General features: G+C 57.5%; 1 protein-coding gene across 3 annotated transcripts; it reads left to right on the top strand.

Moving 5' to 3' along the window:
* Positions 1 to 869: 869 nt before the first annotated feature.
* LOC123351382 (breast cancer anti-estrogen resistance protein 3 homolog) lies at positions 870 to 23249 on the top strand. 3 transcript variants are annotated; one of them, XM_044990679.1, is made up of 11 exons: positions 870 to 971; positions 3443 to 3578; positions 9680 to 9808; positions 10371 to 10804; positions 11580 to 11677; positions 12702 to 13288; positions 14824 to 14939; positions 16307 to 16478; positions 17086 to 17197; positions 18370 to 18555; positions 22108 to 23249. In XM_044990679.1, exons 3-11 carry the CDS (start codon positions 9701 to 9703, stop codon positions 22278 to 22280), a joined length of 1986 nt encoding a protein of 661 aa, XP_044846614.1. In that variant the 5' UTR covers positions 870 to 971; positions 3443 to 3578; positions 9680 to 9700; the 3' UTR covers positions 22281 to 23249. The 3 variants fall into 3 exon arrangements, with proteins under 3 accessions (XP_044846614.1, XP_044846616.1, XP_044846615.1); XM_044990681.1 differs by lacking the exon at positions 22108 to 23249 and adding an exon at positions 21856 to 22050; XM_044990680.1 differs by lacking the exons at positions 870 to 971; positions 3443 to 3578 and adding an exon at positions 8031 to 8099.
* Positions 23250 to 23525: the final 276 nt, after the last annotated feature.

Genomic DNA, 23525 nt, shown 5'->3' with positions numbered 1-23525 from the left:
CGGCTGTGCTTACACCCTCACCCCCCCCACACTTACTTACGCACAACACACACCAGCTGCCCCTCCACAGTCAGATTCACAATACCTCATAATCACACAGGCTCCCAAACACACTTCTCAGTATCTCTTCAAGGCTACACAACACACTAGCACCCAGGCACACTCGAAACACAGACTCACAAAGACAACCCAGGTGACACCCACAAGCCTACCTGAGGACACTAACGTGCCATTACACCAATTTACATCCAGAAATCAGACTCACAAACATACTAGCTCACACTCATACACTTCAAACTCACACCCAAAACACACAACCAGACTCACCATCTGTCACAGAGATACACTCAAACTCACACCCACTATCACACTCAGAGCACACAACCCAACTCAGTCACACAGATACATTCAAACTCACTAACACACCCAGAATACACAATCTGACTCAGCAACGCACAAACTGTCATAAACACTCCAACTCACACCCAAAACACACAACCAGACTCACCTTCTCACATTCAAACCTTCACACTCAAACTTACATCCACTATCACACCCAGAATACACAACCCGACTCACCAACTCAGTCACACAGATACATTCAAACTCACACCCAGAATGCACCAAACTCAGCAACACAAACTCACAGTGATACACTCAAACTCATTCCCAGAACCCACACCCCAACTCACAGCCACAGGGATACACTCCGCCTCACACCCAGACTCACAAGCGTTCACCACCTCACATCGTCCCAGCCCCAGCCCCTCACCGTTGCGCGCAGCCCCGCCTGGTGCCGGGCTCCGCTCCCGGGGGTGGGTCCGGGCCCTGGGCGGAGCCGCTGCCGGGCGCTGGAATGTGCGGAATGGGGAGAGCGGAGAGCCCGGGGCTGGCGGGGACCTGTCGGGGCTGGAGGGAGCCGGAGCCGCGCACGGGACCCCCTAGCGCAGCGCTGCGCCCCTGCCGCTCAGGTACGGGGGACTCGGGGGAGACACCCGCCCCTGCGCCTGCCCTGGACGGGAAGGGGGAGCCCTGCCGGGGTGGATCTCCAGGGGGGTTGCTTCTGTCTTGGGGAGCGGCTAGAATCGGGGGGGGGTATCCTGGAGGTGAGATCGGGGTGGGGGACTGCCCGGGAGGTGAGATGGCGGGGGACCCTACCCATAGGAGATTCAGATGAGGGGTGTCTGGAAGTGAGATCTGGGTGGGGACCCTACCCTATAGGAAAGGAAACGAGCCAGATCGGGGTGGGGGACTGCCCGGGAGGTCAGATCTGAGAGGGGGGGAGCCCTGGCCTATAGGAGGTGGCCAGGATCTGGGGTGGGGATCCATTCTGGGGACCCCTGCCCTGGCAGTGAGATGGGAGACGTTCCCACTGGCTCCTGCCCTGATGGGGTTCCCAGTTACAGGGCTGGGGGAGATTTGTTTTGGGGGAGCATTTTAGCAAAGACGTCCCCCCCCCAGCCTAGGGGAATCTTATCTCTGTTCCCCACCGCCATTTTTCAGATTGTTTCCCCAGAAATAGACTGGAGCGCTCCCTAAATCCCCTGCATACCCTGCCCCCACCCCAGCACCCTTGGTTTGCTGGTAACACCCCCCCCCCACACACACACCCTACAGCTGGGTTAAAAGCATAACCCCCTTATCTAGCCCTTGGAAGAGGGGCTTTGGCTGTGTGATGATCTATCTGCAGTGGGTATAGGGCCTGGTTCAGCTCCGACCCCGTGGCAGTTGGAGGGGGACCCTGGATTTACCCTGGAGTATCTGAAATCAGCACATGGCCAGCATGTGTCATGCCTGTGCTGTGGTCAGGGGCACGCGGTGCCCACAGAGCCCTGGCACAGGCTGCGCCGGAGGCGGTGGGCGGTGGCTGATCGGAACGAACACATGTGTTACGTCACTTATTTCGAGTGATCGGCTTCCTTCCCCGGCGGTCGCACTGGCTCCATTGTCCAGTCGTTGGTGTCCATTCCCTTTGCCAGTTTTCCGTTTGCCCCCATGTAAATGGGTGTTGCTCTGCTGGAGTTAATGGGGCCAGATCCCTGGCTCTGCTCCTTTGGAGTTGTGGCTGATTTACACCGGCTGAGATCCCTGGAGAGTGTGGGAGGAGAATCCAATCCCTGCGCCTGCCTCAGGGCTGGTGTTGTTCCAACAAACCGGGCCTGTGATGGCTGGGGGGAAGCACACCAGGGTGGAGGATTTCCTCCCCATTGTGCGGCCGCCCAGCCCTTTGTGTCTGGTTTAGTTGGGGATTGGTCCTGCGTTGAGCAGGGGGTTGGACTAGATACCTCCTGAGGTCCCTTCCAACCCTGATAGTCTATGATTCTACGATTTCCAGGGATGGAGCCACAGGGCCAAGGCCATGTCCTGAGCCGGGCATGCAGCTCCCGTCCAATGGGGCTGCGCCGGGGGATTAGAAGGGTGGTGAGAGCCAGGAAAATTACAGCATCACGAGGCCCCTGCATTGCCGCTCATCTAGTGACATGGAATTCAGGGGCTGGGACATAGGGACTGTCCTGCAGGATCAGAACAATGGGCCCATCAAGCCCGGTATCCCGCCTCCTCCCTCCCCGCCCACACCATGGTGCCAGGTCAGGCCAATGGGCCTATCAAGCCCGGTATCCCACCTCCTCCCTCCCCGCCCACACCATGGTGCCAGGTCAGGCCAATGGGCCCATCTAACCCGGTATCCCGCCTCCTCCCTACCCTCCCACACCATGGTGCCAGGTCAGGCCAATGGGCCCACCTAGCCTGGTATCCCACCTCCTCCCTCCCCGCCCACACCATGGTGCCAGGTCAGGCCAATGGGCCCACCTAGCCCGGCATCCCACCTCCTCCCTCCCCGCCCACACCATGGTGCCAGGTCAGGCCAATGGGCCCACCTAACCCAGTATCCTGCCTCCTCCCTCCCCGCCCACACCATGGTGCCAGGTCAGGCCAATGGGCCCACCTAACTTGGTATCCTGCCCACCCCACCCTGGATCAGCTCAATGGACCCATCTAGCTCCCTATTGCCTCACCCTTGATGGGCCCATTGGTCTGATCTGTCACAGCCAGCCTAGTATCCCCCACCCTGCTCCCCAGTCCCTGTTGCATTCAATCCAAACAATGGCGTCAATCCATGGATGTCACTGGAGTGACTCTGGATTTGCACTGCCCTAGCCGAGGTCAGACGCTGGCCCCACGTCTCCCCATTCTCCGTGGAGTGTGGCTGGTGCACTCACCTGGCTAGCTGCTTTTTCAGTCTGCCCCACGGGTAACAATCGGGGTCCAGCATGTACCATGTCTCCCTGTGACTTTTTTATCTGTCTCTTTCATTCTTTGCTGATGGGGGGGGGGGGTGCGGGAACGAAGAGCTTGGGAGCCGCCCGACCTTTCATCTCACTTGTCCTGCCAATCAGTTTCTTCCCAGGGGGCTTCTGATCTGAATCTCATCTCCTTTTAGGAGGAAGCATCTCTGCGGGGGGCTTGGCGTGAGTTCTGGAGGGTGGAGACCTATCCGACCCGGTGGTGAATGGTCCTGGAGGGTTGGATGCCCTGTCAGACTGGGCATCCCCTCGCGTGATACCCCGGAGTTGCCTGTAAGTCATAGATTCTTGTGTCCCTTAATGTGAGTGATTCAAACCGGCCTGACGCTGAGAGAATTAAGCAGCCTGATGTGTTTAACTTGTCCAAGAGAAGGTTAAGACTTGATCACAGCCTAGAAGCACCTATCCTAGGCAGCCGTTACATTTAGCAGGAAGAGATGCAGCGGCTGCAAGCCGAGGCCAGACAAATTCATGCTGCAAATAATCACGTTTTTAACAGTGAGGGGAATTAGCCGCGGGGTCTGGGCTTGGGCTCTATAGAGCTGGGAAGTTGCGCTGGCTGGCTCTGGTGTAGAGGGCTGTGACGTTATTGATATAAACGGGGACCATATAGAACATGGGTTGCAACCAAGGTCCTGTAGTGGCACCAAATCCTGAGTAAAGGGGGTCATATAAGGTGTCTAAGACCAGGTTCTGGGTTGCTGGTTATGATTATGCTGTCTGTATGTCTGTGTATAATTTTGTAGTTGAAGTTATAAGTATTGGCTCTGTAATGTCTATACTTGGTTTTATGCTCTGCCTCTGGGAAGTGTCCCAGACAAGCTGATGTCAGCCCTGCATAGCTGGTTTGATGGCCCATTAAAGGGCCATCGGCTACACAATTGACCCATGGAGAGAAGGCAGCCACGCCTTGTGACTCAGCAAAGTATGCGGGGACTGGCCCATGTGACTCGAGGCTCCATTTTGCTGTAATTTTCCACAGTGAAGACAAAGAGATTCTTACACCTGGAAAAGTCTATATAAGCCTAATGCCTCATCTCCATCTGGTCTTCAATCCTGCTTCTGACCTCTGGAAGGACTTTGCTACAAACTGAAGCTCTGCACAAAGGACTGTTGACCCATCCCAGTGGGGGATGTTCCAGAGACTTAATCTGAACCTGCAGTTTACTCCAGCACTGCTGCAAGCCTGAACTAAGAACTTTGCCATTACTGTATGTAATTGATTCCATTTAACCAATTCTACCTCTCATTTCTACCTTTTTCCCTTTGTAAATAAACCTTTAGATTTTAGATTCTAAAGGATTGGCAACAGCGTGATTTGTGGGTAAGATCTGATGTGTATATTGACCTGGGTCTGGGGCTTGGTCCTTTGGGATTGAGGGAACCTTTTTTCTTTTATTGGGGTGTTGGTTTTCATAACCATTCATCCCCAGGACGAGTGCACTGGTGGTGATGCTGGGAGACTGGAGTGTCTAAGGAAATTGCTTGTGTGACTTGTGGTTAGCCAGTGGGGTGAGACCAAAGTCCTTTTTGTCTGGCTGGTTTGGTTTGCCTTAGAGGTGGAAAAACCGCAGCCTAGGGCTGTGACTGCCCTGTTTGAGCAATTGGTCCTGATTTGGCACTCTCAGTTGGGTCCCGCCAGAATCGCTCCGTCACAGTCAGCCCTTTCTGTAGACGGGAGCCTGGCCCTGACCTTGGCAGGAATTTTGTCTTGGCAGCTCTGCCGCAAGGATCAAAGGAAGCAGAGGGCTGGCTGGCTGAGCAGGGGATATAATCAGCGCTCTTACACGGTGCTTTTCACAAGCAGATCTCAAAGCCCTGCGCGGTCTTTAACATAGTTATCCTCCCATCCCACATCTGATGCAGGGCACTGGGGAAACTGAGGCTCGGAGAGGCTACGTGACTTGCTGAAGGTCACCCTGGGAGTCTGTGGCAGAGCAGGGATTAAAACCTTGGTCTCCTAAGTCCTAGGCTAGGGCCAAAATCATTGGAACATCATTCCTCTTGGGGGTCTTTGCCTCCCTGATTCCAGCACAGGTCTGGAGCAGCTGGTGCCCACCCTTGGCAGCTCAGCAGCACCTGTGTTGAATGAACAGGTAGGTCTGAGCCCCGGTCCATATGGGCTTGTGTCCCTCCTGTGGGAACCCTGTGCCAAGATTCAGGGGGGCAGAGCACCCTGGCGTCTGCAGGATGATGCCACCGTGGGCAAATGCTCCCTCCCAGTCCCACGTGTGAGCGGTGTGGATGGTCGGGTAGCTAATGCATGGGGCTGGGAGTCATGAGAACGGACCGCTGCCCACGCTCAGGGCCTGATCCTAGTCCTGTGGACATCGGCTGCAAAATGCCGCTGAGTGGGCTCAGGGCTGGAGGTAGAGTTTGGCTGATGCCAGAGCTGGGCGGGTGGCCCATGCTGCAGCACCCCATAGCTGGAGATGGGACACCATGGGGCCCAGTGCTCTGAGGAGGTCCAGAGAACCCTCTTTCTGGCTGTCCGGCTGGTGGGTCTTGCTCACCTGTTCAGGGTCAAACTGATCAGCAGATCTGGGGTCGGGCAGGAATCTCCCCCTGGCCCAGATTGGCAGGGACCTGGGAAGTGACGGCTGGATCATGTCATCTAATGGGGGCAGAGGGTCCGTCCAGCTTGGGTGTGGCACCCGTGGGTATATCGATGCTCCAAGCCTAGGCAGGGCTTCTCAATCTTTTTCTTTCTGAGCCCCACCCCGCTATTCAAATTCCATGGCCCACCTGTGTCACAACCTCTGTTTTTCTGCATATCCAGTAGATTAAAAGCCAGGGCCGGCGTTAGGGGGTAGCAAGCAGGGTAATTGCCCAGGGCCCCACACAGGGCCGGCACTTCCATTAGGTGACCCTAGGTGGTCGCCTAGGGTGCCCGGATTCGGGGGGGCGGCATTTTGTGCGCTTCCCACGGGGCACACGGGACCTTCCGGTTCCGCTCCCGTCGCGCCGCCGAAGAAGGACCTTCTGCTGACGTGCTGCGGAAAACAGCGGCAGGCAATTGAGCAGCTCAATGACTGCCGCTGTCGCCTGCGGCATTTCGGTGGAGGGTCCTTCTTTGGCGGTGCGGTGGGAGTGGAACCGGAAGCTCCCGCGCGCCCCGTGGGGAGCACACAAAATGCCACCCCCCCCGAATTCTGCCTAGAAACCCTGGCGCCGCTCCTGGCCCCACAACACAGGGGGCCCCCGTGAAGCTAAGGCTTCGGCTTCCTGACCTGGGCCCCAGCAAGTCTAACGCTGGCCCCCCTCTGGTTCCTTTTGGTGGCCCCCCCAAAAGCTGCTCATGGCCCCCCCAGTTGGGAACCACTGCTCTAGGGTTCCCGTCGCGGCAAAGCAGCTGGTTGGGCAGGGCAGTGCCGGGATACGGAGACACACCCAGGCCACAGGGAAGGACGGTGTGTGGGGCCAAGGGGGCTGGGTGAGCCACGTGGCAGCAGCACAGGGAGCTCAGAGTCTCAGTTTGTGACCCACGGAATTTGGGATCCCTCTGCCATCTCTGTTGTAGAAGTACCACTGTAGGAAATGTAGGTTAGCCCAGCCCTGGCCTCTCCCAGCAGGGGGCGCTGTGGTGAGTGAAGCAGGAGTGCTGGCTGTGGGGGGAGCTCCCAGCCCTGGCCTCTCCCAGCAGGGGGCGCTGTGGGGAGCGGGGCAGGAGCGCTGGCTGTGGGGGGAGCTCCCAGCAACCCCAGCCCTGGCCTCTCCCAGCAGGGGGCGCTGTGGGGAGCGGGGCAGGAGTGCTGGCTGTGGGGGGAGCTCCCAGCCCTGGCCTCTCCCAGCAGGGGGCGCTGTGGGGAGTGGGGCAGGAGCGCTGGCTGTGGGGAGATGCTGTAGAGATCGTGTGACTGGGAGCCCCAAGACGCAGCCTCTGACTTTAGGGACCACAGCTGTGAAGAATCATGTGACTTATTGGGGGTCTCCATAAGTAGAAGCTTGTAGTCCGTGTCGGTTGAGAAGAGGCTGGGGCAGTCCGGGGTGGGTGGAGGAGAAGGGGGGCTCTGCACAGGGGGGCTGGGGCAGGAGCCCAGGAGCAAGGCTAGCAGGGGGTCCTGATCCGAGGGTGACCGAAGCCCTAGGAAAGGACTAGAGGGACGTGGGGATCCTGGATCCAAGGCTGAAGGTGAACGATTTCTGTTCAGTAAGGTGAATCAACAAGGCTCTGGGAGCGGAGTGGGGTCTAGCGGTTGGTGTGGTGGGGAGACTGGATTAGAACCCAGGAGTCCTAGCTCTGGAAGGGGAGTGCCAGGCGAGGCACTCCTGCATTCCTGGGGAGCAGGACTCCTGCATTCTGTTCCCAGCTGCGTGGTCGCTGAGTGCCACCAGGGTGCAAGAGGAGGGGAAACTGAGGCACATACGCAACTAGGGTGCAGTGACCTTGTGGGGCGCACGCTGGCTGCAGGGCAACCCCCCAGCTCCTGCAGTGCCCTCTCCCCCGTTAGCAGCAGTGCAGACTCGTATCCAGCGGCCCCGTCCCCTGTGCTGAGGGCTCTTGCATGCCAGCCGGTTGGAGCTGCACCGCGGGGCCTGCTCGCTGGGCTGGAACTCTTCCGGCCTGCCGGGGTCACAGGCTGCTGGCGGGCTCCCAGTGCCGCTGACTCAGCGCCCAGGCATCCCAAGGTGTGCTCGGCGGCGTCTGATAACCTGCCTAGACAAGGAGCTGCATGAACCGGAAGGAGCCCGCCCCGAGCAGACAGTCCGGAGGAGCCACCGTTGGGAGAGGAGGATCTGATCCCGAGGACTAGACTCCTCCGGAGCCGGGTGAACAGGCAGGCTCCTCGCAGGGTAAAGGGATCCGAGAGGGTTACAGGCCACGGCTGCTTTTGGCACTTTGCTCTTTCCACTCCCGCTTCTTATCGCCTTCCCCTCTTCCTCAGCCTCTTTGCACAGCGTCACCCACAAAGCCACCGGCACTAACGTTCCAGTCGAGTCTGGAGCAGTGGTTCTCACCCTGGGGTCCGGTGCCACTTGGCGGGGGGGGGGGGGCCGCAAGCAGGCTTCAGGGGGTCTGCCAAGCACATCTCGCATTAGACTCGCTAGGGCCCAGGGCAGAAAGCCAGAGCCCTGCAGCCCAGGGCCCCAAGCCCTGCCACCTGCTTGCTACTCCGTAACGCCGGCCTCGCTTTTAGATGCAGAACATCAGTTGTTGTGGCACAGCGGGGCCGTGGCGTTTCTGTAGCATGTTGGGGAGGCTGCAGAAAGAAAAGGATTGAGAACTCTTGGTCTCGAGGCCCCAACTGGGATCGATTCCTCCTGCCCCCCACCCTCCCCGGCCATCGGGCTGGGTGCTGCACAGGCCCCAGTTGAGATTGGGGGTGCCCCTGCCATGCCGGGTGCTGCTCAGGCAGAGGGAGACCGTCTCTGCCCTGAAGAGCTCACAGTCTAAGGAGAGAAAGTGAGAGGAAGGATTGTTAGCCTGTATTTTACCATTTTGTCTATTTCTCATTGTCTGCAGCGCCTGGCACTATGGGGCCCTGATCTCAGCTGGGGCAGGAGCTGTCTCTCGCTGTGTGTCTGTGCACACCCGGCACAATAGGCCCTGATCTCAGCTGGGACAGGGCCTGTCTCTCTCTGTGTGTCCATGCAGCACCCAGCACAACGGGCCCGGATCTCAGCTGGGGCAGGGCCTGTCTCTCGCTGTGTGTCCGTGCAGCACCCGGCACAACGGGCCCAGATCTCAGCTGGGGCAGGGCCTGTCTCTTGCTGTGTGTCCGTGCAGCACCCGGCACAACGGGCCCGGATCTCAGCTGGGGCAGGGCCTGTCTCTCGCTGTGTGACCGTGCAGCACCCAGCACAACGGGCCCGGATCTCAGCTGGGGCAGGGCCTGTCTCTCGCTGTGTGACCGTGCAGCGCTTGGCACAACAGGCCCGGATCTCAGCTGGGGCAGGGCCTGTCTCTCTCTGTGTGACCGTGCAGCGCCTGGCACAGTGGCTCCCGATCTCAGTTGAAGGCTCTGCGTGCTGTTGTAATGCACACTGGGGATGTGAAAGTGGCGCTGGCACCGGCGGCGACCCAGCAGGCCTGCGCCTTGGGGTTCCCATTGGCACCGGGCCATGCTAATTCAGCCCTATGGAATGAGTAGCGCCTGTTCTGCTAAAGGATCAGGCAGAGAAGGGGTTAATGGATGACCAGCAGGAGTTGGGGGCAAAGTCCTGAGGGCAGGGGGAGGGGAGGAGGATCCTTCTCTGCTCTCTGACCCTGGTAGGAAACTGCCCTGTCCTGAGGTCAGAGGCTGGGACAGGTCAGGCTGCGTGGGTCTGGGGGAGGGGGTAGGCTGGGTGGTCAGAGTCCGGGAGGGTGGGGGCACGAAACCAGTTGCTGGGAGGAAGATGTTGCTGCTGACCTTTGACCTTTCACCACTCAGGAGGCCTACGCCGAGGTGACCATGGACTTGGCCAAGGAGACGCTCAGGAAGGAGCTGGAGGAGGATCTGAAGCTCAGCACTGACGAGCTGCGGAGCCACGCGTGGTACCACGGCTGCCTGCCACGGGAGGTACCCACGATTCCGATCTATTAGGTGTATTATGGTAGTGCCCAGAGGCCCCAGCTGAGGTCACGCCTCATTGCCCTGGATGCGGCATAGATCCAGAGAGAGGCCCTGCCCCATGGAGCTCAGTCCCGCTGCCTGGGAGGCTCAGTATCCCTGTTTTACGGAGGGGAAGCCAGAGGTGCAGGGAAGGGAAGTGACTTGGCCAAGGTCACACAGAAAGTCAGTGACAGAGCTAGGGATGGAACCCAGGAGTCCTGACTCCCAGCCCTCTCCCTGCTCTAACCACTAGATCCCACTCTCCTCCCAGAGGTGGGAATGGAACCCAGGAGTCCTGACTCCCAGCCCCCTCTCTGTTCTAACCACTAGACCCCACTCCCCTCCCAGAGCCATGGGTAGAACCCAGGAGTCCTGACTCCCAGCCCCCTCCCTGCTCTAACCACTAGACCCCACTCCCCTCCCAGAGCCATGGGTAGAACCCAGGAATACTGACTCCCAGTCCCCCCTGCTCTAACCACTAGTCCCGCTGCCTGCCATCCCCACCCATGAACAGCCCTTGTCTCCCCAGGAGGCCGAGTCCCTGCTGGGGGAGGACGGGGATTTCCTGATCCGGGACTCAGGCTCCAGCCAGGGGGACTACGTGCTGTCGTGCTGCTGGCGGGGCGAGACCCTGCACTTCAAGATCATCCGGGTGGTGCTGCGCCCTCGCCTGGGCTACTCCCGCACCCTCTTCCAGTTCGAGCAGGACCAGTTTGACAACGTGCCGGCCCTGGTGCGCTTCTACGTGGGCAACCGCACCCCCGTCTCGGAGACCTCGGGCGCTGTGATCTCCCGGCCCGTCAACCGGGACGTGCCGCTGCGCTGGCTGCAGGAGCGCTACGGGGCCACCAGCCGGCTCCGTCTGGACGGGCAGGAGCTGGCCAAGGGGGACGCCGCTTCCCGCAGACTCAGCCTCCGCAGACTCACCGCTGGGGAGAGGGTGACAGACGGGAACCTGCTCCGGTGAGCGCTGGGATGGGAAATGGCCCTGGTTAGAGCTGGGGCTGGGTGTCTGGACTCCTGGGTTCTCTGCCCAATTCTGGGAAGGAAGTGGGGTCTAGTGGTTAGAACGGGGAACGGGCTGGGAGTCCGGACTCCTGGGTTCTCTGCCCAATTCCAGGAGGGAAGTGGGGTCTAGTGGTTAGAGTGGGGGACTGGCTGGGAGTCAGGATGCCTGGGTTTGGTTCCCAGCCCTTGGGAGGGGAGTTGGGGGTCTGGTAGGTTTGAGCAGGGAGGACTCAGAGTTAAGACTCCTGGGGTTCTATTCCTGCTGTACCATAGAGTCACAATGTGACCTCGGGGGAAGCCCATTCCCCTTTCTGTGCCTCAGTTTCCCAATCAGTGAAGTGGGTCTTCTGATCCTCTCATCCGGGGATGGGTTGTGATGCTCAATTCCTTGCTAAGCGGGTTCCGAAGCCGGGGGTGGGGGGGAGGGGATAGAGGCTGCCCTGGTTATTAACCCCGTGTCTGCCAAACTGCCCCCGCACTGTGGGTTGGGTCTGAAAGGCTGGTCCCTGATGCTGTGCCTGATTCACACCAGCAACTCGGGCTCCAAACTGGCTTCCCCACGAATGATCACGTTCCGTGGAGCAACCCAGCCCCGGCACGGAGGGCAGGATCCCAGATCTGCCAGCCGGGCCCATTACTCCGGCATCCCCTTCACTCTGGGCGTGGGCCCTTTGCAGCTTGGGGGTCTGCAGCAGCCTGGGGCTCACGGTGTCGCTGCTTCTCCCTGCAGAGTGAAAGACAGGAGTGGGAGCCACCCCACCGGGCTGGATCAGCTGGGCCAGAGACCCTCCCTCTACACGACGCAGTCAGACAGTAACCTACGGACAGGTGCGTGGGAGCCGGGCTGAAGGGCAAAGGCTGCCTCTGCTGGGGGGGGGGGTATTAACCCTTTCTGCCATGGGGGGGGTACAGGGCAGGGGTTGGTTTGACGCTGGTGTAACAGGATTTGTGCAGCTCCCTAGTGCAATGCTCCCAGGTGGTACCATAATATACCTAATAGATAATGTACAGTGCCTAGCACGTGCATTGAGCAGGGCTCCTAGGTGCTACTGTAATACATCTAATAGACACCTTAATAGGCAGCAGGTTTAAAACAAACAAAAGGAAGTATTTTTTCACACAGTGCACAATCAACCTGTGGAACTCCTTGCCAGAGGATGTTGTGAAGGCCACGACTATAACAGGGTTAAAAAAAGGGCTAGATAAGTTAATGGAGGCTAGATACATCTATGGCCATTAGCCAGGATGGGCAGGAATGGTGTCCCTAGCCTCTGTTTGCCAGAAGCTGGGAATGGGCAACAGGACGCAGATCACTGGATGATTACCTGTGCTGTTCGTTCCCTCTGGGGCACCTGGCATTGGCCACGGTCAGAGGACAGGATACTGGGCTAGATGGACCTGTGGTCTGACCCAGTACGGCGGTTCTTATGTATAATGCACTGGCTAGCACACTCCTGGTCCATGAGCAGGGCGCCTAGGTGCTACCATAATACATCTAATAGATAATGTACAGCGCCTAGCGCAACAGGGTTCTGGATCATGATGTGTTCTCAGGCGTTACCATAATACACCAAATAATGGACTCCTTACAAACCAGATCCTCAAGCTGGTGTAAATTTGCATCTCTCCATTGACTCCAGTGGAGCTATAGCCGGGGGATCTGGCCCTGCTGCATATCACCACAGCTCCGATTGCCACCCCGCTGCTTTCATGCTGGTGTAACTCCCCTGTCCTTAGGGGAGCGACTCCGGATTCACACCAGTCCTGGCTGAGATCAGAACCAGGCTCTGTGGGGTCCATGTGTCCGGCTGCTCCGCTCCCCCCTCTGACATGGTCCCATCTCCCTCTGCAGGCAGCCCGGAAGCTCCAGCCGGCACCCAGGACCGGAGCGAGCTCCCGCCCCCCTCGCCCGTCTTCCGCACTGGCAGCGACCCCGTGCTGCGGCCCACCGCGCCCCGGTGCCTGGACCCCGAGGGGGGTGCAGCCCTGAGCGGCTCGGAGGGCCAGCTGCATTCCAAGGCTCCCCCCAAGCCCCTGCGGGCCCCCTCCATGCTGGTGGGTGACGCCTCCCAGGAGCAGCTCAGCACCTACTGTGAGCTGGTGCCCAAAGCCCCGACCGGCCTGCAGAGCCACGTGGCTCGGCTGCACACCGAGGAGAAGTGGCGTGGCCGGGCCCGGGCCACGGACACGGCCTTTGGCTTCCTCGAGGACGAGGTGGCGCCGCTCCCCCGGCCGTGCCGCTATGAGGAGGAGATGGAGGGCTTTGTGCGCCCCCTACTGGAGACAGCCTCCTCCTTCCAGCCCCACAGCTTCCACTCGTTCCTCCTGCCCCCCGACAACAAGCCTCTGGAGCCTGGCGCCCTCAAACGGCTCAAGGACCTTTTCTACCGACGTGACTGCCGGACCATGGCCCTGCATATCCTCTACATAGACTGTCTGGTAAGGGGGAGCTGGGAGCCAGGGCTCCTGGGTTCTATCCCTAGCTCTGGGAGGGGAGTGGGGTGTAATGGTTAGAGCAAGGGGAGACACTGGGAGCCAGGAGTCCTGGGTTCTATCCCCAGCTCTGGGAGGGGACTGGAGTCTAATAGTTGGTGGGGGGCAGGGTGCCCGGACTCCTGGGTTCCAGTCCCAGCTCTGCTGCTAATCCACTGTGCAACTATGGGCCAGTCACTTCCTTTCCCCGTGCCTCAGTTTCCCCAGCCTGTATGGTGGGGGGAATGATAGTGCCCTCCAGGGCAGTGGGGTGTGGGGAGGTGAGCTGGTTGTGAGGCACCACTGCCTCTTTGTAAAGTGCTTTGAGATCCTTTTAGCGGAAGATGCCACAGAGCCATAGAATTTATGGCCAGACAGGATCATTGATCTGGATATCACAGGCTCCCAGCACCCAGACACTACACCCGGTCAGCGTGGATGGGTGGGTGGCGTTACCCCCTGCCTGTAACGGCCCTGGACCCCAGGACCCCCTGGGGATGCAATGGGACCCTCAGGGTAAAAACTGGCCACTGGGGTCTGTGCAGTCGTACCTCAGCCAGGCACGGCGGCTGCTCCGCTGTCCCCCGGGGGGGCTTGTTATCCTGCGCCGGTGGCCCCATCTCATGCCTCTCCAGCCCAATTAATAGGAGAGCTCCTCTCCTCTCATGCCCCAGCCTCACCCATGGTCCTCAGGCTCTCCCGCTCCAAGAGGGCCCATTGGACTGGCCCTTCCCAGAGTCTGAGACCTCCCAGCTTAGCTAAGCTGCAGCCTGTGGGCAGAAGGGGTTAAATATTGAGCGGGGGGGGTTGTTTAGGGGTGTAGGGAATCTCGGGGGCTGTGGAACTGTCCCTACCCCCACCCTAAGGGGAATGGGTAGGAGCCCCATAGCTCCGATGGGAAGCAGCCCTGGAGAACAGGAAGCAGGAGATAATATATGGAGATATACCAATCTCAGAGCTGGAAGGGACCCCGAAAGGTCATTGAGTCCAGCCCCCTGCCTTCACTAGCAGGACCAAGTACTCATTTTTTGCCCCAGCTCCTTACATGGCCCCCTCAAGGATTGAACTCACAACCCTGGGTTTAGCAGGCCAATGCTCCGGGTAGTTAGAGCGGGTTGGGGTCGGCGCTGCCTGTGCGGGGCGAGCGCCCCCTCCTGAGCCCCCCGCCCTGCTCCTTTGTAGCACAGCACCCCCTAGTGCTGTGCTGGGGCATTGGGGTCAGAAGTAACTGGGTGAGGAGAGCGCCCCCTATTGATCCCTACTCCCTGCAGCACAGTGATCCTGGAGATGGGTCAGGGGTGGCTTATGGACCGACGGTGACCCACCCTCCCTGGTCTTTGGATGGCCCTGCTTGAGCCTGGCTCGCTCCCCAGGGAATGTGGAATGGGGGGATCGGAGTATCCAGGGGCTCTGGATCTGGCTCCCCTCCACCGGCAGGAGGGTCCCTTTGTCCCGGCAGGTCTCGGGTCTTCACCCCAGCACTTGTTTGTTGCTTGCCCCAGGCTGGCAGGATCACCGGGGTGACCAGGGAGCAGGAGCGGGCGATGGGGGTAAGCTCGGGTCTGGAGCTGATCACCCTGCCTCACGGGAACCAGCTGCGCCTGGACCTGTTGGAAAGGTACCGGCCTGGGGGAGCAGGGTGTGGGGACGGAGGCTGCGGGTTGAGGCGTAGCAGTGTTGAAATGCGGCTGCCTCTGGGGGAGGACACGAGGGTGGCTAAACAGCTGCACAGCAGGATTTCCACTGGTAGGAGGAGGAGCTGGAGTCTAAAGCCGCAGGGGAAAGTTAGAATAAAACAGGGCCGGGGCATGGCTGGATAAAGCCTTTACTGACCACAGAACAGGGTAAGACTTAAGGTCTTGTCTACATGAACATTCAGTTCGCAGCAAGCTAGGGTGGGAGCCTCCCTCCCCCTCGCACCCTTCAGCCTGCCTGTGCGCTCTGTCCCTGTGCACCCACGTGACGTGCACTACCAGCTCGTGAATGCGCTTTGCTCTAGTGCTCTTTGAAACACGACTGGATCAACGCGCACTAACGAACTTCTAGTGGGCACCAGCAGGGATCCGGCGGGCCGGTCTACACTCAGAACATGGTGGCTGATGCTGTAATGAAATTGCTCTAAGCCGACGGGAGAGAGTTTCTCCCATCAGCATAGTTAATCCACTTCCATGAGAGGCGGTAGCATCTCTCCTGTCCACACAGCGCTGTCTATGCCGGCATAGCTGTGTCACTCGGGGAGGAGAGGGAGTGGTTCACACCCCTGAGTGCCATGGTTACACCGTTACAGGTGTGTAGTGGAGACTAGATCTTAGAGCGTGGCTGGCTGGGGTAAGTTCCCACCCCCAGCATGCTGCGAACTAAATGTTTGTGTGGACAAGCTCAGGGCCTCATGTGAAAGATGGCAACGCACCTCCTAGCACTGTGGTGCAGTACTGCGATCTGCACTCACTGCCCCCTCCTGAAACCCCCACTCCCTGCAGCACAGACCCCCAGAACACCATGCTGGGGCGCTGGGGTCTGCACTGACTCAGGGCATGTCTACACTCCACCCACACTGCGGACCCTCATCACGGCAGAAGAGGTTTTTCCCAGCGCTGTAGTAAAGCCATCGCTTCCCGTGGCAGTAACTAGGGCAATGGAAGAATTCCTCTGTCACCCTAGGGGTGTCTACACTGGGGCTTAGCTCGGCTTATCTATGTCGTTCGGGGGGGAGGGCGGGGAAGTGAATTTCTCACACTCCTGAGCACCATAGCTAGGCTGACCTATGTTTTAAGTGGAGACCAGACCTCAGCAGGGAGCGCTCCCCCTCCTGAGCCCCTCCCTGTGTTACACACTAGGGCGGGGGAGGGTTCCCTTGCAGGTCTCCCATTTAACACACAGCCAAGCCCGGACCTGCTTGGCTTGCCCCAGGTAACGTCAGCCCCACTGCATGCCCTGCTAGCGAGGGGGAGGGCTCAGCCCCTGAGGTGTCTCTGTCCCTTCCAGGCACCATCTCATTGCCCTGGGCATCGCTGTGGACATCCTGGGCTGCACGGGGGGCGTGGCGGAGCGAGCCGCCACCCTGCACAAGATCGTCCAGCTGGCCGTGGAGCTAAAGGGCTCGGCCGGGGACCTGTTCGCTCTGTCGGCCGTGATGAAGGGCCTGCAGCTGCCCCAGGTGAGGGGCGGGCTGGGGGGGGGGGGGTGACTAGCTCCTGTTCCCCATGGAGGCCGGCCTAGAGGGCTGATTCAGGCTGGCCCATAGCGAGGGGCGCATGGAGTTGTCTCATCAGGGCTGTGAGCCCTGGGCATGGGCTGCTGGATGGAGCCCCGGGGAAGAGACTGTGGGGAGGTAACTTGTTCTAATGGACTAGGAGACCTGTGACCTTGGACAGGTCACTTCGCCTCTCTGGGCCTCAGTTTCCCCTGCTCGCCCTGTGAGTGTGTATACAGTGAGCTGTTCAGAGCAAGGACTGTCTATGGGTCTGTGCAGCGCCCAGCACAGGGGGGAGCCCCCGATCTCGGCCAGGACCTGCGCAGCCCCCAGTCCACTGCGGGCCCCCATCTTGGTCAGTTGGTCTGCGCAGCGCCCGGCGCAGTCGGGGGTCTTGAGTTGCTACAGCATAATGGGACCCAAAAGGCCTCGCTCTATCCCTAAGGAACGGGACGCCCATCCCTCTAGTAAGTTGCCAGGGTCTGGTCAGTGGTGCTTGTCCCAAGGCACGGCACCCGCCGTAGCACCCCCCCCCCAACCTCTCACTCCTGTCCCCACCACCACCCCGCAGATTGCGCGGCTGGATCAGACGTGGCAGAAGCTGCGGCAGAGCCACACCGAGAGCGCCATCGCCTTCGAGAAGGACCTCAAGCCCCTCGTGAAACGCCTCAGCCAGGGGGAAGGTGAGACGCCGGGTGCCCTGGCCATGGGCCTGAGAGGGGATGGAATGAGCTGGGGAGGAGGGGATGTGGGGGGAGCATCATGGGGGTGAATCTCGCCCCAGGAAGAGAGGGCTGCAGGGAGTGGCTGACACCTGAAGAGGTGGGGATTAGGGTGGGGGGGGGGATGGGGGGATGGCCTCACCTGGGCTTGTGTCCCACCAGCCTGGGCCACATCACAGCCAGACCCCCTCCCTCGCCTCTGTTGCCAAATGGTGCAGGTCCCCTAAATGTGCTAAATACCCTTTTATGCCCCTGTGCCAGAGCCCTGGCCAGTCCAGGAGGATGGCTGGCCCAGTGGTTAGCGTGCTGGCCTGAGACATGGGAAAACCAGCTTCAATTCTCTGCTCTGCCCCAGTGTCCCCGTGGACAAATCACATAGTCCTTCTGTGCCTCAGTTTCCCCCTCTGTACAATGGGGATTGTGAGGATAAATGTATTAATGACAGTGAGGTGCTAGGGGGGTGGGTGCCAGATCAGTACCTAAGATGGAGCGGACGTCTTTCTGTCCATGCAGGGGAGAGGATTCCTGTCTCAAATAGAGTCTGATCCTCTTCTCCCAGCATACTCTGCACTAAGCCTCTGGGCTGTCTGTAGATGCACCCTTTACACCAGGGCTATATTTCACCCTCCATGGCCAGTCCTCGTCATTTTGTTACTCTAGGCAGCAAAGCATCATTCAAATAAGAGGGAGAGAATTAGTCTCTCCCCAAGACATCCGAACCCAGACAGTGTCCCATTGCAACTGACTACGGCCAGGTGTAATATGTGACGGCTGGAAGCATCTACAATCATGGGGGAGGGCTGGGGGGAAGCAGGGGGGTCTGGTGCCCTTTTATCCAAGCAGCTTCCACCACAGTTTCGGGCCTGTTTGCCTGATGCATCAACCCCAGTGGCTAGACTTGTAGAGACTGAGGCCTGAGATAAAAGACCTACTGCCGCTGCTGGAGTCTTCTTCCAGCTCCAGCGGCCACGGTCTGCATGTTTGCTGCTCGAAGGATCTGGGTTGTCGGCAGATCTGGGTGGGACAGATCTGTCTGGGCAGTAGTGCCTGGCCTACAAGGCACAGGTTGGATACGTGAGTGGGTACAGGCCCCTGCTTGGCGGTGACTCTGACGCCTTGTCCCCGTGCTGCAGGGAACTCCTCCCCAGGAGAGGTCGCCATCCCGCACCTCCTGCCTCTCATCAGCCTCATGGAAGGGGAGCAGCTCTGGGGCGACCATGAGAACAGCTGCGACCTCCTCCTACGCACGCTGGAGTCCGCCCGCTCCATCGCCACCAGCGCCAGGGCCTACAAAGCCACCGCAGAGGCTAAGCTCCAAGGTAGGGTTGCAGGGAGCTGTGTGGGTCAGGGACTGGCAGAAGGGTTTCCAGAGCCTCATAGGAGTTGTAGTTCAGTTGCCTCGTCATGCTCCCTATTTTCTCTGGGCTGGGTTCCCCAGCTGGACTACATCTCCCATGATGCCCCTCCTGACCTGGGACTCCCATGCTGCCGTTGTTTCACTGCACCATGAAGTGATGCTGTGGTGCATCATGGGAGATGTAGTCCAACAACAGAGCTCTGCCCCAGAGGTGGTGGTGGATATGCAGCCACTGCACTACAACTCATAGAATCATAGAATCATAGAATTTAAGATCAGAAGGGACCACTATGATCATCCAGTCCGACCTCCTGCAAGATGCAGGCCACATAAGCCGATCCACCCACTCCTGAACTAATTCTCTCCCTTAACTCTGCTGTTGAATGCTCCAAATCGTGATTTAGAGACTTCAAGTAGCAGATAATCCACCAGCAAGCGAGCCCTGCCCCATGCTTCGGAGGAAGGCGAAAAACCTCCAGGGACACTGCCAATCTACCCTGGAGGAAAATTCCTTCCCGACCCCAAATATGGCTATCAGCTGAACCCCGAGCATGCGGGCAAGACTCTACTGCCAGACCCTCTGAAAAAGGCTAACAATATCCCAACATTGACCCTGACCTATTGACTAACCCCATTATCCTATCATACCATCCCCTCCATAAACTTATCCAGCTTAATCTTAAAGTCATGGAGGTCCTTCGCCCCCACTGTTTCCCTCGGTAGGCTGTTCCAGAATCGCACTCCTCTGATGGTTAGAAACCTTCGTCTAATTTCAAGCCTAAATTTCCTAACTGACAATTTATATCCGTTTGTCCTCGTGTTCACATTAGCACTGAGCTGAAATAATTCCTCTCCTTCCCTGGTATTTATCCCTCTGATATATTTAAAGAGTGCAATCATATCTCCTCTTGTCCTTCTTTTGGTTAAGGAAAACAAACCGAGCTCCTCAAGTCTCCTTTCATACGACAGGCCTTCCATTCCTCGGATCATTCTAGTGGCCCTTCTTTGTACCCGTTCCAGCTTGAATTCATCCTTCTTAAACATGGGAGACCAAAACTGCACACAATACTCCAAATGAGGTCTCACCAACGCCTTATATAGCGGGACTAGCACCTCCTTATCTCTACTAGTAATACCTCGCCTAATGCATCCCAAGACCGCATTAGCTTTTTTAATGGCCACACCACATTGCCTACTCATAGTCATCCTACTATCAACCAGGACTCCTAGGTCCTTCTCCTCCTCCGTTGCTTCCAACTGGTGCGTCCCCAGATTATAACTAAAATTCTTGTTACTCATCCCTAAATGCATAACCTTACACTTCTCATTATTGAATTTCATCCTGTTACTAATACTCCAGTTTACAAGGTCATCCAAATCTCCCTGGAGGATATCCCGATCCTTTTCCGAATTGGCAGTACCTCCCAACTTGGTGTCATCTGCAAACTTTATCAGCCCACTCCTTCTATTGGTTCCGAGGTCGGCGATAAATAGATTAAATAAAATCGGACCCAAAACCGAACCTTGAGGAACTCCACTGGTAACCCCCCTCCAACCCGACAGATCACCCTTCAATACGACCCTCTGCAGTCTCCCCTTTAACCAGCTCCTTATCCACCTCTGGATTTTCATTTCGATCCCCATCTTTTCCAATTTAACCAGTAATTCCTCATGCGGCACCGTATCAAACGCCTTACTGAAGTCGAGATATATTAGATCCACCGCATTTCCCTTGTCTAAAAAATCCGTTACTTTCTCAAAGAAGGAGATCAGGTTGGTTTGACACGATCTACCCTTCGTAAACCCATGCTGTAATTTGTCCCAGTTGCCATCGGCCTCAAGGTCCGTAACCACTCTCTCCTTTATAATTTTTTCCATGACTTTGCATACTACAGATGTTAAACTAACAGGACTGTAGTTACCCGGGTCACTTTTTTTCCCCTTCTTGAATATAGGAACTACATTAGCTAGTCTCCAGTCGAACGGTACAACTCCCGAGTTTAGAGATTTATTAAAAATCATCGCTAACGGGCTTGCAATTTCACTCGCCAATTCCCTTAATATTCTAGGATGAAGATTATCCGGGCCCCCCGATTTACTTCCGTTAAGCTGTTCAAGTTTGGCTTCTACCTCAGATACCGTAATGTCTACCCCCATATCTTCATTCCCATCAGTCCCTCTACCACTATTCCTTAGCCCTTCATTAGCCTCATTAAAGACCGAGGCAAAATATTCGTTTAGATATTGTGCCATGCCAAGATTATCCCTAATCTCCATTCCGTCTAAAGTTTTAAGCGGTCCCACTTCTTCCTTCTTGGTTTTCTTCCTATTTATATGGCTAAAAAGCCTTTTGCTATTGGTTTTAATCCCCTTCGCTAGGTCCATTTCCACCCGGGTCTTTGCCTTTCTCACCGCTTCCCTACACCCTCTGACCTCAATAAGGTAGGTTTCTTTGCTGATCCCTCCCATTTTCCAGTTCTTGTAGGCTTTCTGTTTTTTCTTAATCCCCTCTGAGACGCTTGCTCATCCAGCTCGGTCTAAAACTGCTACCAACGACCCGTTTTCCCTTTCTCGGGATACAGGCCTCTGACAGCTCCTGCAACTTCAACCTGAAGTACCCCCAGGCGTCTTCCGCATTTAGATCCCTAAACATGTTAGTCCAGTCCACTTCCCTAACTAGTCGCCTTAATTTAGTAAAGTTAGCCCTTTTGAAATCGTAAACCTTAGTCTCAGATGCAATTTTGTTTATCCTTCCATTTATTTTGAACCGAATTAGCTCATGATCACTGGAGCCAAGGTTGTCCCCTACAACTATTTCCTCAACAAGGTCCTCGTTACTCACCAAAATCAGATCTAAAATGGCATTCCCCCTCGTCGGCTCAGCAACTACTTGATGAAGGAATTCATCAGCTATCACGTCTAGGAAAAGCTGAGCCCTATTATTATTACTAGCATTTGTTTCCCAATCTATATCCGGGAAGTTAAAGTCTCCCATGATCACACAGTTCCTATTAGTATGTACCTCCTTAAAAGCATTAAAGAGCTCTCTATCCATATCCAGGCTAGATCCAGGCGGTCTATAGCACACCCCAATCACTATCCCAGGGGACGCTCTAGAAGTTTTCTTCCCCAATGTCACCATTGCCCAAACAGACTCCGTATTATCCATTGCATTGCTAGTTATTTCGTTACATTTCACCTCATTGTTGACATACAATGCTACTCCCCCACCTTTACCTTTGTTTCGGTCTTTCCTAAACAGCACATACCCTTCCATACCTGTACTCCAGTCATGGCTAACTCCCACAAGGCACAGCCGAGGCAGCTCCAAACAGTAATATTCTCAAATCCAGCTTTGATGGAAATGGTTTGAGTAGCTCCAGCGGATGGGGAGCTGGGCCTTGCCTTCAGTAAAGCCAGTTCTTAGGACCCCGGCCTGGGATAACACAAACAGCGTAGGAAGGAACGAGCGAGAGCCTCAGCCATTCCCTGGTATCGTCTCTCCTCTCCCTAGGATTCCAAGCCACGCCGGAGCTCCTCAAAGCTTTCCAAACCGAGTTTGCGCTCCGCTTATTCTGGGGCAGCAAAGGAGCGGCCGCGGACTGGGCCGAGCGCTACAGGAAATTCGATGCCTTCCTCACGGTGCTGTCCCAGAAACTAGAACCAGCGGGGAAAACGGAGCCCTGAGTTTCCTCCGCCACCGTGGCACGGACCACGAACCATGGCTTGCAGAGCCAAGTCGGCACAGGATGGAGGAGCGACCGCACCCTAGTTCCTGGAGATTTCTCCACGAGCTTGGCCCCCGGTGCCGGTAGCAGGATGGGGACAAGGGAACTAGCCCGAGACCGAAAGCCTTCCAGGCCCCACCGCCGCAGAGGACGGTGGATACAGAGATTTCAGCGGCTTCTGCCAGGGCAGTATTCTACCAGCCCCCTCCTGCCTTGCTGCTGGAGGCGGCTGCTCCGTGTACAGAAGCTTGGGGGAGTGGGACAGATTGGTGGACACATTGCACCCGCAAGCCTACGGGTTTTTTAAATGCAAAATGCCACTGCAGGTCTAGCTTCCCCCGCCTCTTTGCCAGCGTGGGAGGGTGTGAGCTGGTTAAAGGGAACGGAGGAGCAGGGGGGATTCCCCCTCCCAGCAGAGGAGCAGTGGCTGGAGCAATAAACCAAAGACTTCCAGCTGGCTTGGATAACTGCTGTGAAGGGTTGCTCCTGTCACTGGGGTGCCTGGAGGGATGCCGGGGAGGTAGCTGGGGGCAGCAGGAGCAGGGCTAGAACTCAGCCCGGGGCTTGAGTGCTGTTGCCTTTCCCAGGAGAGGGCCAGGTGGTAGACACCTACTGGGCCCTTCACCCCCATTCGGGGGATGCATGCCCTGCCCCCTTAGACTGGCTATTGGAGACTTACAGGAAGTGAAAAGTCTCTCTCGGCCCCTGCCCCCTTCTCCCCTGAAATGAGCAGGTTTGGGGCTGCCCTCAGTGCATTAGGGGAGCTCCCCTGAGTTTGGGTGGCCCAGGGATGAAGAATTGCCTAATGGTTACAGCAGGAGACCCCTGGGTTTGGCAGCCAGTTCGGGCAGGAAGCAGCAGCTGCAGCAGACGGGGTGAAGGCTAGGAGAGGCCAGCCAGGGGTTAGACTAGGACGCTCAGCTTCTGCTGGCAGCTGCTGTTTAATTAAAGCATCCTACTGTCGTCCCCCCGACCTCAGCCCAGCGCTCTCCTCAGCGGAGGGCAGTGGGGAAGCGAAACCAGACAATGCACCACCGAGGGGAATGGTTTGAGCCAGGATCTCGTGCGTCCTGCCCCGCCCCCCCCCCCGAGTCTCTGCTCCCGTGAGGGGAACCAGCTTGAGTCAGTGCCTGTCCAATGCCCCAAGGAGCAGCTGGCCAGCAGGGTTATGCCCATGAGAGCTTAAGGGGGGATTTAAATGAGG

This window comes from Mauremys mutica, chromosome 17 (genome assembly GCF_020497125.1).
Source record: "Mauremys mutica isolate MM-2020 ecotype Southern chromosome 17, ASM2049712v1, whole genome shotgun sequence".
NCBI classification, from domain to species: Eukaryota; Metazoa; Chordata; order Testudines; family Geoemydidae; genus Mauremys; species Mauremys mutica.
This window is presented reverse-complemented; position numbering and strand designations above follow the sequence as displayed.

Bases quoted from the DNA above. Each gene is read 5' to 3' on its own strand.
- LOC123351382 (XM_044990679.1), top strand. From the start codon at position 9,701: ATGGACTTGGCCAAGGAGACGCTCAGGAAGGAGCTGGAGGAGGATCTG. The intron at 10,805-11,579 runs GTGAGCGCTGGG...TTCTCCCTGCAG, and splicing joins ACAGACGGGAACCTGCTCCG to AGTGAAAGACAGGAGTGGGA. The intron at 18,556-22,107 runs GTAGGGTTGCAG...TCCTCTCCCTAG, and splicing joins CGCAGAGGCTAAGCTCCAAG to GATTCCAAGCCACGCCGGAG.